The sequence below is a fragment of the Mastomys coucha genome, unplaced genomic scaffold (assembly GCF_008632895.1).
Source record: "Mastomys coucha isolate ucsf_1 unplaced genomic scaffold, UCSF_Mcou_1 pScaffold20, whole genome shotgun sequence".
In the NCBI taxonomy this organism is placed as follows: Eukaryota; Metazoa; Chordata; class Mammalia; order Rodentia; family Muridae; genus Mastomys; species Mastomys coucha.
This window is the reverse complement of record NW_022196903.1, coordinates 86,642,055-86,656,737: the sequence shown is the minus strand read 5'-3', so window position 1 is coordinate 86,656,737 and position 14,683 is coordinate 86,642,055. Positions and strand designations below refer to the sequence as shown.

The window sequence follows — 14,683 nt, the reverse complement described above, 5'->3', positions numbered from 1 at the left end:
GTCTACAGAGTGAGTTCCAGGACAGCCAAGGCTACACAGAGAAACCCTGTCTTGGAAAAAAAAAAAAAGATTAAATTTTCCAAGCAAGAACTGAATATATATGAAATGTAACTTAAGAATAACAAACTAGGATCTCGGTGTTGAGGGATGGCTTGATCAGTGAGTGCTTGCCACACAAGTGTGCTACATGAGTTCTAATCCCCTGCACTCACCTTAAAGAGCAGACTCAGTAGCCCTGTATCAGTAACCCCAGAACTGAGAGATAGGGACAAATTGGTGGGCTCCAGTTCCAGTGAGAAAACAAGATTGAAGATGATCTCTTAAAGATAGTATTCAAGAAGAGGGATGCTACCCTCTACCCTCAACACATACACAAACATATGTATATGTGCAGATGTATGCACATGTGGATGCACATAAACACACATACACACATCACACACACACACACACGGGTGGGGGGGGAGGAGAAAAAAGAAAAGCAGAACTCTTTAGACCAGGCCTGGGCACTGGGGAAAGTGACCTATGGCTATAGAGTTCTGATTGTCATCAAAATACAGGAAGCCACTTCCAAACTACTCTCTTCCATGCCCGGTGACACAGGCACCCTGGGATGGGAAGGGGTTTCTGTTGCAAGCCCTGTTATACAAAGGCATCCCTGGGAGGCCCCTACTGTACCAATCGCACTCACAAGGAATGCTCTCTGGGAAGTGGTCCGAGTTTTTAAAGCGCTCCAGTCCAAGGAGCTCTTTAATCTCAGTTCTGGGAAGGAAACCTGGTTCCCCCACAGGCATCCAAGGCCACCCACGAACTGCACTGAAGTGTCAGAAGGCACCAAGCTCATTTGCTGCCTGGTGCCTGCAGCCCTGAGGCAGCCCTCTCCTATGGAAAGTGACTGCAGATATTCCTCTAGAGCACTTGTCAGGTACAGATCTTGTCTCAACATCCAGTACATCGCCAGTCAGGTAAGACTGGCCAGCATCCCAGAACAGAGTGGCTGGTGTTTCCATTTCATAGGTAAGGAGAAAGAGGTATGGGTACAAGATCACACAGAGCAGATTAGGAGAGGATGGCTTTTGAACCTGGTCCCTTTGAATGCTACCCCTACATCTGAACTCCCAAATCCCACTGCTTCCTGTATTTACTTTGCAAACTTCCTAGAAGTCTCTGTCCTCTGTGATCCCCAACTGATCTTGGACATGGCTAAAGCTGCATGTTAAAATGATAATACTCTGGATATGCTCTGGATGTGGGGGTGTTAAGTAGACTATATTAAGATTGGTTTATTTTTAAATTATTTATTTATGGGTATGTGTGTGAATATGTGGTGAGGTGCACGCCCCCACCATCTGGGGATTAAGCATTCAAATACCAGAGCTTGTGGAGAATGAAAGACATTGTTAGTTTAAATCACCACACAGCCCTCTTGTGGTTCAGTTTCAAGTCTTATAATCACACTTAGTCCTCTCTCTCTCTCTCTCTCTCTCTCTCTCTCTCTCTCTCTCTCTCTCTCTCTCTCTCTCCCCCTGTCACTCCTATGGAGGGGGGTCATGCATGTGTTTGCATGTATGCATCTATGTGCATGGGTGTGTGTATGTGTGTGTGTGTTTGTCTGCACACACGTTCTCTTAACTGTCTCTTCTCTCTGCTGTGTGCTCTTCTTTGCTGAGCAGAAATGTTTAAATTTCATGTGAATCCATTTGTCAGTTCTTAGGGTTATTTCCTGAACTATTGAAACTTTTCTCCAAAAGTTCTTGCCTCTGCCTGTACTGTCAAGTGTCTTTCCTATGTTTTCTAAGAAGATGTTCTGGAAATATCTTTTTGAATTATTTCAAGCACCCTTCAGTTTTCTACCTATAAACTGAAATTAATAGTCCCTATCATAAGTGGTGTCTATGAGGAATAATGGAGTTCATCTCTGTAAAGTGCATAGGACAGTAACTCACATAGACAAAGCCCACACAGAGTAGCCAGGAGCATCCTAGCCCAGAGCCGCCATTGCTGATTCGCTGAGCTTTTTTTCCCAGGACACACACTTCTCTCCTTGTAAAGGAAGCTCTCGTGTGCAGTCCCTCTGTCCTGCTGTATTTCCTAGGGGTGTTTAAGTCCCCACCCCTTCTCTTAAATGGGCAAAAATCCCATAACTTCACACACACACACACACACACACACACACACACACACAGACAGACACACAGAGTGATTAAACAGATATAAACTATTTTCCTGCATGAAAGATGTCTCTGAGCTTTCGAAATGCTTATATGTGTGGAGAAAGTTCCAGATGTGAATATTGTATACCATGTTTAACCTAATTAACTTGTTTTTGGAAATATGACATGAATGTCCATAAACCACTCTCGCAGAAACATCATTCGTAAAGGTTCAGACAGCCAAAAATACGTCTTCTGCCCCAAACTCTACCCGAAAGTCTCTCATGCCCTTGTGTTTTGCACCCATCAGTTGCCTGTACCACGCATGTGTTCCTTGACAGTGAGGAACATAGTGCTTTTGTTCTTGTTCCTGGTTTTTGTTTTTTTGGGGTTTTGTTGTTGTTGTTTTTGTTTTTTAACATAGCTTATAGTTGGTTACAAAAACTGGGAGCATAATCCTGAGAGTATCTCAGGATCCATTACTGTTTTTAAAGTCAGCACACGGAGGGCCCTTGAAGAATGATTAAGCCATGCTGGTTCCCACTCACACAGACTGGAACTTTATGCCCCTGTAACATCCTGCCCCTCACTTAACTCTTTCTGCACCTGCATTCTAGAAGCATGGCACATTAGTGAAATATCCACGGGGAGTTCGAGGGTTTTTTCCCTTCCCTTTTTCCCTTGCCACGTTGCTTTGTTGTTTGTTGTTTCTTATTCCTCTGACCCAGTAGAACTTTGTCTCTTAGATTTTTGAGTCTCTGTCTGAAGGCTTCATTATGTATCTCTGAGCATGACCCCAATAGTGGGGATCCTAGCTCCAACTAGAACGAAGATGGCAGAGGCTCATCAGCTCTGTGCTGTGTCCTCAGCTCCCAGGTCAGTTAAGACATGATTGGGGTTTGTGTTGCAGTGACTCGGGACACTGCATTAGTTGCTTTTCTCATTTTGAGGAAACGAGAAAGGCTGCTATGGGGATGCAGAGTGAATAAATAAATTAGCTAATGAAAAAAAAGAAGAGGTCTCTTCTATATCAATATTAGTACTATTAGTACATACTATGTTACAGAGTTGGGTGAGTACTATTAGTACATACTATGTTACAGAGTTGGTTGGAGGTTTTAATGCTTTCCAGGGCCCTGCTCTAAATGAATTTGACATCCTTTAATGTCCACAATTCTCCTTTTGTATGTTTACTATTATTATCTGTATTTTAGTAATGAGGAAACTAAGACAAGAAATTGTTCAAGGAAGGGCAACTGGTGAGTTAGAGCACGAACAGAAGCTGAGATCTGACTCCAGTGTCTAAGTGGGGAACAGTAATGATGGCTGCCAGCCTTCCTGCAGCCAAGTTCCAGCAGAACAGAAAGGAGTGGGGCTTTATTCTTGAAGCCTCCCTTTGGTCCTTGCCATGTGATTCCTCAGCCCACCAAGACCATGAAGTCACAAGGTCACTCTGTGCCTTAAGAACACTCGGTTAAACTTTGATAAGCTTGTGAAAGTGCACAGCAGTAATTAACCTCCCAACTGTTAACATTACCGTTTGGATTGGCTCCACTCAGCCCCAGCTGGCAGAAACACTTTGGTGACTAGCCACTCAGTAACAAGGTGTGTGTGTGGTTCTCTAAAATAACTCCGATTTTTAGTAGCACCAGCATTTCCTCACACTATAAAATGAAACTTACTTAAAATGCTTTTAACAGTGGATGAGCAAATATCACCAAAATTTGGTTGTAAAATGTGTTTTTCTTTCCTTAACAATGAATCTTAAATGTTTACATTATTAGATTTTTAAGAGTTAAACTCAGTTTTAAAATTACTCTGTGATTACTTTTTTTTTGTCTTTTTCAACTTACTTAGGCATGAAATAGGTACTAGAGACGATGCCTTAAACTTCCAATTTATAAGAAATGTTTCTTATTTAATTCTCAAACACCCTTGAAATGGAAGCAGTCATTTTGTTTAGTTGTGTTTGTTTCCTGCTCATTTGGGAAATGGAAGGCTGCTTTCAGTCCCTCTGGTCACACCCCTCTTACTCCTTCTACAGTAAGGTAGAGTGATGTCAGGACCAAAATGAGGTGAGCTCTGCTTGTCTGCCCTGCCCGTGAGGACAAACATCATTGAAATCATTATCCCCAGCCAGAAAATTATTTTTAAGTGCACTTAGTCACTCTACCTTAAATGGTTCCTTTTAAAATCTAAAACTCATATTATACTTTTATGACTTGTTTAAAAATAGCAAACAAGAATAATGACAGGATTTATTTACTCCTTCCTGTGCACCAGGCAGGAGTTAGCATGTTGCATTCATAAACGCCCATTATCCCTCAGAGGAGCTGTAAGCAGACACTGTTTCCCCTTGGTCTGTAAGTGGGAGAACAGAGAGATAGACAGGGATGTGCCCAAGGTCAAGTGGGGCTTCTGAGACGTCTCCTCACACTGTGTGAGTTCTTAGGGCCTAGGGTGTTTGGTGTCAGAGAAGCATCAGTACTTTCCTTTTGATGGCATCAAAGCCAAAATGATTGCAAAAGCCAACACTAACTTAGCTTTAATAATTGCCCTTAGAACTGGAGCACCTAGGCTGGAGTCACAGTAAAGACAACTGTCTCTCTGTCTCTGTCTCTCTGTATCTCTGTCTCTGTCTCTTTCTGTCTCTCTCTCTCTCTCTGTCTCTCTCTCTCTGTCTCTCTCTCTCTATATATATATATGTGTGTGTGTGTACATATATATATATATGTACATATATATATATATATACTCTAGACATATATATATACATATATGTCTGTCACATGTGCACATGCACTTGCGCACACACACACACACACATACACATTTCATTTTGTTTTCTAAAACATGGTGTCATGTAGCCCAAGCAGGCTTCAAACTCCAAATCCTCCTTTCTCTACTTCTGAAGTACTGGGATTCCAGGTATACACAGCCACACCCAGCAAAGAATCTGTTTCCATGCATACATGAGATTCGTATTGCTTAAATATTACATTTTCTCAGACATGCCCTTGATTCTCAGAAGAGTCAACACACTCTTGCAGGGTTTGAATGAGGTCAGGTTTCTTAAGAGCTATTGGACAAAGTAAATGAGCATAATTTTCCAAAACTACTTAAAGAAAGAGACATGTAAAAAGAGTCTTTGTTTCTAAGGTTTTTATTCAAACCTCAGGAGGCAACATGGCACTCAGAAAACAGTTTTATAGCTGTTAAAAATGTAAAATGTAGACTTATTATGTGACCTAGAAGTTCTACTCCTGCAAATATCTATGTGTACATAGATGTGTGTGTGTATATATATATATATATCCACATATAGAACAATGATACAATTTTTAAAATTTTTAGGATTAGAGAAGAACACCAGGCACTTTGAAAACAATGTTATAGCTGTTCAAAATGTAAACTGTAGAGTTGTCATGTGACCTAGAAATTCTAATCCTCCATATATACTTATATACATGTATATGTATATACTCACATACATATATATACATATATATGTATGTATGTATATATGCAAAATGAAAATACACCCACACAAATACCAGCTTCTTTCAGTTGATTTGCTGACCATCCACCCAGATGTCAAATAGACATGTTAGTACATGCCTTACAGTGGGCCATTTGCCAATAAAAAGCAACAGAATACAGATGTATGCCACAACATGAAAACATTAAATGAGGTAAAAGAATCTAGATACAAAATGCTACACAATGTATTGAATCAGTTCATTTGCTATGCCTGAAGAGGCAGATCCATAGATGTCAAAACATAGTTACTGGTAGGGCCTAGGAACAGGGAAGAATGAGGGGAGTGACTACTGATAGGTATAGGGTGTCTTTTGGAGACAATGAAATTGCACTCAAAGTAGACAATGGCAGTAATGGCTCAATTATATGAATAGATTAAAACCCACTGAATGGGGCTAAAGGAGGGGAAAACTCAGTGGTAGAGCATTTATACAAGAGGTAATGGCACCTGCAAGAACACACACACACACACACACACACACACACACACGCACAGAGGCATAATATACACTCCAAAGGAGTGAGTTTAATGGTATGTAAATCTAAATGAAAATGTTATTGAAGAGTAACGGTAAATATGAAGCTATGTATGAGGAAGGAATTGCACCAATACTTGGCCATTAATACCACACTTCGCACAAGAATAAAATGAATTAGTCCATGTTTGTAAAGCGTAAACCAAGTGACACTGTAAATTCCTGAAACACAGCCCTTGATTCTATTATGCTAGAAGACCACTGAAGAGCAGTGCACATGAGCCTTGTTTTTAATCCTAGCAGAGGGCCCTCCTTGGCTCAGAACTACCCTTCTATTTTGAAGCTAGAGAATAAGTAGGTGTTTTGGCTCAGTATCTCTGTGTGTGTATGTGTGTGTGTGTGTGTGTGTGTGCGCGCGCTCGCGCTAAGTTATTGTTGTTGTTTTTGAGATGGGGTCTCTCTATGTAACTCTGACTCTCCTGGACCTCACCACCTAGATCAGGCTGGATGGAAACTCACAGAGATTCTTCTGCCTCTACCTCTTGAGTTCTGGGATTAAAGGCATGTACCACCATGCTTGGCTCTAATGCAACATTTTAAATAGCTTGCTAAGATGAACAGTGTGCTAGAGTTAGTTAGGCTAATTAAATCGATAGATAAGGTTCTAACTCGTGAGAAGGAAAAGTGAAATGGGTGAAAGGCTGAGGGGTATCATATGTGAAGAGTGTGTTCATTTCGTTCTGAAGACGTGACTTGATTTCTGCAATTTGGTTTAATTTTTATTTCATTTCATATTTATTTGTATTTGGGAGGAGTGGGCTAGTGTGTACTGCTGTGCCTGTGGAGGAGTGGGCTAGTGTATGCCTGTGCAGGAGTGGGCTAGTGTGTGCCTGTGCAGGAGTGAGCTAGTGTGTGCCTGTGGAGGAATGGGCTAGTGTGTGCTTAAGGTCAGTTCTCTGCTCCTGCCATGTGGGGCCTGGAGATCAGGGATTCCCATTCCTAAGTTCCTTCTGACAAGAATAAACATTTTCTCCTTAATGTTTACATTATTGTGCTACAGTTTGGTTGTGGCTTGTCCCTCCAAGGTGGGTGCATTCAGGTCTCAGTCCAGCAAGGCAGTGTGAAGAGATGCAGGTAGTTCTCTTGGGTTTCTTGTTAATTCCCTCTTGTTAATTGTGTCTCTCACAATTGCTTCCCCCTTGATGCTGTCCTGAGGACCTTACCAGAAGACAAACAAGCTGGCTGCCTGAACTTGGCTTTCTAGCCTCCAAAACTGTGACCTAAATGAACAAGTTTAGTGACACATTTTCTTTTTTAAATACAGCTACTTATTTATTTTTTGAGAGTTTCATATGTACTGTATTTACATTAATCTGCTTCCTCTCCTTCCTCCAAGTCCCTCCCACTCCTCAAACTTGTGACCCCCTTATTCTTTAACTATAACTGCTACGCATGCATGCATGTGCTCGCACATGTGCTCGAGCACACACACACACACACACACACACACACACACACACACACACACACAGAGGCACACACATGCTACCAGGTAACTTTCTCTGTCTGTCCTGTTTTCTTATTCCCCTCCTCATAGCACCTACATGTAGCTATTCCCTTCTCTGTATTGCCTTTTCCCCCTGCTTCTCCACTCCCAGTGGTTTCTTTTTACTTTCCTGGCATCTGCAGCTGCTCCAAGCACACATTTACGTCTAAAGATTTGGGACTGAGATCCATGTGAAAAGAAGTGGCACTTGTCTTTCTGGGTCTGAGATGCCTCATTCAGCATATTTCCTTTGGTTGTTTGGTTGGTTTTGGTTTTCAAGACAGAATTTCTTGGTGTACTTCTGGCTATTCTGGAACTCATTCTGTAGACCAGCCTGGACTTGAACTCAGAGATTTGCCTGCCTCTGTCTCCTGAGTGCTCAGATTAAAAATGTGTACCACCATGCCCAGCTTTCATTCGGTATAATACTTTCTAATTCTATTTACCTGCAAATTTCATGATTTCATTTTTCTTTGCAGCTGAATATGCTACACAGTTTGATATCTATTCATCAGTGAAGGACATTGGGCTGGTTACATTTCCTGACTATCATTGAGTAGACTAGCTATGACCTTGGCTAAGCAAGTATCTGTGGAGTGTACAATCTGGAGTCCTTTAGGCATTTACCAACCAGCAATTTCACTGGGCCATATGCTAGATCTATTTTTAGCTTTCTGAGTATTGCCTACACTGATGCCCATAGTGACGGGACAGTTTGCAATCCTCCACCTGTGAATGTCCTTTGTTCCCACAGCCTTGCCAGCATTTGCTGTTGTCGTTTTGTTGAGTTTAGTCATTCTCCCTGACCTAAGGTGAAGTCTCAGAGTAGTTTTAATATCAATCTCCTGATTGGCAACAATGTTAACGCTTTCCAAGGTATTTCTTAGCCATTGTCATTTATTCTTCTGAGGACAATCTGTTCTGATCTCTAGCCCACTTTTTTAATTGGCTCATTTGTTTGCTTGACTCTATTTGTTTTTTTTTTTTAGTTCTTTCTATATTCCGGATATTAATCATCTATTAGATGCATAGTGGGCAAGGATACTAGGTCTTTCTCTTCACTCAGTTGATTATTTCTGTACAGAACTTTTTCAGTTGTATAAGGAACTATCTGTCGATGATTGGCCTTAGTTCCTGAGAAGATGAATCCTATTCTGAATGCCCTTCCAAAAGTTCCAGCTCAGTGGCAGGATGTGAAATCAACTTAGAAAATCAGTAGCCTTTCTATACATCAGCAAGAAACACTATGAACATGAGATTATGAAAGCAGGCCCTTTCACAGCAGCTTCAAAAACTGTGATGTAACCCTAACCAGGAGGCAGAGGACTCCACATCTCTGCAGAAAGAGATCAAGGAAGATCCTGGAAGATGGAAAGGGATCCTATGCTCCTTGATTGGCAGAATTAATATTGTGAGAGTGACCATTCTACTAAAAGCCATTTGCAAATGTGATGCAATCTTTATGACAATCCCCACATCATTCTTTATAGCATTAGAAAAAAAATTCCAAATTAAAATGGAACCACAAAACTTGATAGCCAAAGTAATCTTGAGCAAAAAATTACAGGGCTGGAGGTATTATTGCTCCAGACTTCTGATATATTACAGAGCTATAGTAATAAAAACAGAGTGGTACTGGTCATAAAAAAAAAAAATGAAACCAATGGAAGTCCTGTGGATAAGTGCATGTAGCTACAGATATCTAATATTTGACAAAGATGCCAAAACATATACTGTAGAAAAGACAGCATCTTCAACAAGTGGTTTTAGGAAAATTGGATATCCACATGAGGAAGAATGAAATCAGACCCGTATCTTGCACCTTGCCCAAAAATCGATTCTAAGTTAATCAAAGACCCCAGTGTGAAACCTGAAACACTGTAACATAGAAGAAAGCGTAGGCTGTTTCATTTGTCTTTAGGAAACAATGTTACTGAGTCACATTTCTTTGACCATAGGAATTACTCCCTCAATGTATTAATGAGTGTGATCATCATCAATGTCTTCCGGTATAGACACACATAGGGGAAAATTCTACCATCTGCTTTAGGACACTAAGATTAAAACGCTCTCCTTCTACTGCACTTCCCTTTTCCTCTCCCCACTATGGCCCCAGCCTGAAGCAACTGCTCCTTTGCCTTTTAGCTCTATGTGTGTTCAGATTCTGAGCATTTCCTATGTCTAAGGTCATGGAACATGTGGTCTTTTGTGACTGACATCTATCATTTCAGTAAAATTCAGCACAGTGTCTTCTAATGATCCAAAGGTCAAATCGTTAGGAAAGTTCAAATTAGAAATCTGGCCTTTTCAATAAACAAAGGGACCTGAGCTCAATGCCTAGAACCCACAAAACAAACAAAGAAAAGTCTAGGTATAGGGGTGTACACTTGCAACCCCAGCAGTGGAGAGATGAAGACAGGCAGATCATTGGTCATCCAGTCTTGCCTTTTGGGTAAGCACCAGGTACCAGGGAAAGATTATGTTTCAAAACTAGGGTGAAAAGATCTTAGGAATGATATATGAGGCTCTCTGCTGTCCTCTACATTCATGTGCACATATGTCCCATCCTTACACCGTCCTCAAAAGAACATTCACAGATAGCATTAAGCAAGGAGTATTTCCTACAAAATAGATGAATTATTGTCTTGATGGATGGAGTAATTTTACATTTCAATAGGTCTCATTCACCTAATGCAAAAAACAAACTCTCTTGAAAAATGTTCATTGCCATGTTGTTACCTGTTCAGATTCCCCTTGGTAATGGTTAATCTTCAGCTGGTGAAAAATGTGGCCAAGTGACCAGCACAGTTTCGGGTGTGGGCCAGATATGTGCCTGAGTCCTTCTACTGGTGTTCACTGCTATATAACTTTAGCCAGCTGCTCAGCATCTTGATATTAATTTCTTCATCATAAAAAGAGAGGTCATTTTCTGAGTTTGAAAAGTAATATGGTATATGAGATTGTATACAAGTTTAAGAGTCACAAAAGTACAATGCCTGGCCTGTATAAGATGCTAAATTAATATCTGTTCTGTATTCATCTGGTGATATGAAGCTTGAATGACAGCCTCGTCCATATGGCATTGGTATACTGAGATTATACTTGAAAGAGAAACTAGGAGGACATGTCTAACGGTGCATGCTCTCACGTCCCAGGTTTCCAGTAAGCTTTGTTCTCTGTAGTTGTATTACACAGGACCTGTTTGACAGTTTGAATTTTTTTTGACCACTTTAATAATCAAAATATTCAAGTTGTCCCAGTGCATGTCCCAAGCTTAATTCTTTAAGCAAATGGTTATAATTGTCAAGTACTCTGGCCTGTCAAATATAAAACCATTTAGAGTTTATCCTTCTGATTTGTATCTTCGGTATTGATGAAAGGACTCATTTCTCGGGTTCTAGACAATGAAGCATATCTCTTAGTCATACAATTCTGCTTCATTATTATAACATGAATGCACATTTATGAGCGATAAGCAAGGTAACTGATTAAATCAAGCTTTATTCAAAACGCAGGCTCTTTTATATGTATTTTGTTTGTTCTCTGTTGGTGATATGGAAATTGAATGGTGCATTTCAAAGTTTGAGCTTATTGTGAAGTTCTTCAGAAACAGTTTAAGCCTGGCTTCCACAGGTATATACACACACATGCACACACCTAGGCCTGGGTAGGACAGAAGAGTCTTCTTCCCAAAAAGCTTGCAGGTCCTTTAGGGTTGCTGCACCACGGACCACACTTTGCAGAAAATCTGGAACCCAGGAGGCCTAAAGATGCATCAAGCTACCCTGGCATAAAGTGTAGTCCCAACCCCTGGCCCACACTCTGTTCTGAATCTGCTGCCTTTACTCATCACTGAAATAAATTAATTGCAAGTCCAGAGACATCAAATAGCAGTGACTCCTTTATTTCACTATGATGGAGACCTGGTAAAGAAATAGGATTTTTTATTCTGTTCTCTAGTGTCTTTTACATTCTCTGTTAGCCTGTTAGAAATCAGACCTCTCTCTGCTGTCTATCATTGGATTTCAAAAAGACAAATGAACACACAAACAAAAAACATTAAAAAGGAATTACAAGGCTTTTGTTACCCAATGGAAGGAGCCATTTGCTGCCATTTCCCTTAACCCAGTCTTACTATTCTAAGCTGGTCAGTATGCATCGATTGAAGCTTCCCAGGGAATCTAGTTCTAGATGTAGTCATTTCAGTCATACACACAGTCATTTCAGTGAGAGTATGGCTTGAGTTCTATTTATACAGTTCATAGTCTGTGGTTTATTTTGTATTTCATTTGAGTATAAAGGCATTTATTTACTTATTTGTGTGTGTGTGTGTGTGTGTGTGTGTGTGTGTGTGCATATGTGCATGTGGGTGCATGTATATGTGCATCCAAGTGTACATGTACATATGTGTATGTGTATGTATACTTGTGGAACCTAGAGGTCAATGTTGGGTATCTTCACATAGTTGTTCTACATATTATTTTTTGAGATACTGTCTCTCATTGGACCTGAAGCTCACCAATTCAGCTATACTGGCTTACCAGTGGATTCCAGGGATTCACCTGTCTGCCTTCCCAATCATGGTATTTCAGTTCTCAGAACCAACCTGGTTTTCTATATGGATGCTAGAGATCCTGAGTCAGGTCCTGGTGTTTGGACAGCAAACAGTTTACTTACTGAGCCATCTCCCTAGCACCTAAAAGCACCATTTTAAAACATGTACAATTTTTAGTGTAAGTAGAGACTGTTGTGTAATGAATGCCATCTGATTTCTTACAGAACTCAAAAATAGTCACAGTAAAGACAAGCGGAAAACCAGAATGCGAAAACGGAGAAAGAGGAATAGCCTGGCTGACGACGTGGCACTGTTAAAGAGCGGCTTGGCAACAAAGGTGTTCTCTGGTTATAGCAACAGGACAAACAGCACAAGGGACAGATGGAACCACAAAAGAACCAAACGCTTTCTGTCCTACCCACGGTTTGTAGAAGTGATGGTAGTGGCTGACCACAGGATGGTTTTATACCATGGATCAAACCTTCAGCATTATATTTTAACCTTAATGTCAATTGTAAGTATACCAAAGAGAAGGTGATTCATGAACTGACTCAATGTGCTGCTCAGGATGGGTTTCCTTTTCCATTCTGCTTGTAGCATCAACTGGGGCCAGCATTTCAGCCATTCAAGCAAATGACCAAAGAGAGTATGTGGTTATTCACTGGCTGCCTTTTTATAATAAAGGTAGTAGATATCAATAATGAGTGTTGGTTCTCCTCTAAATATTGCACTTATTACTTGAAAAGCATTGTTTGGCTTAGGTTGAATTATCATCCTCATTTTATAGATAAGAACTCTGATTCTGGACGGAGTTCCGTCATTTGCCCATGGTCAGGCTCAGCTAGCAAATGCCTTAGAGGCTATGTGTGACCATCAGCTTGTTTTTGTTTGTTTGTTTTCTGGAGCCTCATGCTTTCTGTCTATTCAAGGAGCTTTGCACAACCTGGTGGTACTATGCAATGCTGGTTGGGAATCTCAGTCACCCATGATGCTTTTTAAAAACCTGTCTGCCCAGCCTAGCACCTTACTCGGGTTAAGCACCTTACTAGGGTTTAGCATCTTACTAGGGGTTGTAATCAGGTAGGCCAAGGGAGAAACCTAGGAACCTCTGTATTTTTCTGCTCCTGTATTACATTGGAAACACAATAAATCTGCATGATTAGAAAATCAAGTAGAACCTAACAGTAAACATCCTTTTAGGTTCACACATGTTCTCTGCACCTTCCCAGGAGCAAACGCTGTTAAAAGTTCCTGCTGCTTCTAACCAGCACAGTCCAATAAAAATAAAATCCCATTCACATTTTGAATTTTGAGTATTCTAGTAGTACATTTCAAAGACAGTAACAAAACAGATAAAATTAATTTAATCTTTTTTTGTGTCTATATACTATTATACCAATAATTATGGTGAAAGAGCTTATGTGTTTTCCACACTAAGCTTTCATAATCCAGTTTCTGCTCTTTCACCTAACCATGTATGCAAAGTATTTGGAAAAGTTGGAGTGGAAGCTCAGTAGGCAAAATGCTTCCCTCTCAAACATAAGGGCCTGAATTCAATTCCTAGCACTCCTGTAAAAAAGCACACAGGTTGTGTGCACATGTAATCCCAGCACTGAGGAGGCAGAGAAAGCTAGAGCTCGCTATCCAGCCAACCTAGCCTACTTGACAGGCTCCCAGCCAGAGAGAGATTCTGTCTCAAAAATCAAGGTAGACAGCTCCTGAGGAGAAATACTCAATATGCACATGCACAGCTGTGCACTCAAATGCACGTGCACATACGCATATGCACACGCATGCGGACACATACACATCAGAAAAAAGTCTTGCGCCTGTGCTGAACACACATAGGATTTCTTTTCATTCTGTGATCAAGGCGACATAACAACTGTTTACATTGTTTTGGCTCTCATCAGTAACCTAGAGATGACTGGCAGGCCAGGGTTGTCCATAGGCTCTGTGTGGGTAATACACCGTTTTACAGAGGCAGCGTGAGAGTTTGCATATTCCCCATCCTCAGCAATCCTGGAGAAGTTAATTCACAACTTTCATTCAAGCAGAAAGGGAACGTTCTCATACTCCCTATACCTCAGTGTTTTTGTTTTAATTAATCTTGCACAGCGGTGCATAGAGATCCGACATCACTCATTTTCCTTTGATGGATTAACCCCTCCTTACCCAAACAACAGCCTACTTAGAAGGAATTTCCCAGATGCATATGAAAAGCCACTGTGCTTGGGAATGACTATTGCTTCAGGTTATCCTCACCCCTCCCCACATCCTGTCCTGCCTCTTGCTCATTGCTGTGGGCCATCTTCTGCCCCCTTTCCTCAGTTCTAGCCCTCCATGTCCCATAAGCCCCAGCTCTCTCATACCCAGAAGATAGAGGGAAGACCTAAGTAGATCTTCCAAGCCC

The 14,683-nt window shown here is 40.9% G+C and overlaps 1 protein-coding gene across 5 annotated transcripts in view; it reads left to right on the top strand.

Annotated features, from left to right (window-relative positions):
* Adamts9 (ADAM metallopeptidase with thrombospondin type 1 motif 9) overlaps positions 1-14,683 on the top strand; it is a 173,280-nt gene that overhangs the window by 19,584 nt on the left and 139,013 nt on the right. For all 5 annotated transcript variants that reach the window (XM_031382630.1, XM_031382628.1, XM_031382629.1 and 2 more), the window contains exon 4: positions 12,495-12,784. In XM_031382630.1, coding sequence (XP_031238490.1) covers positions 12,495-12,784 — 290 coding nt within the window. The remainder of the gene's footprint in view (positions 1-12,494; positions 12,785-14,683) is intronic.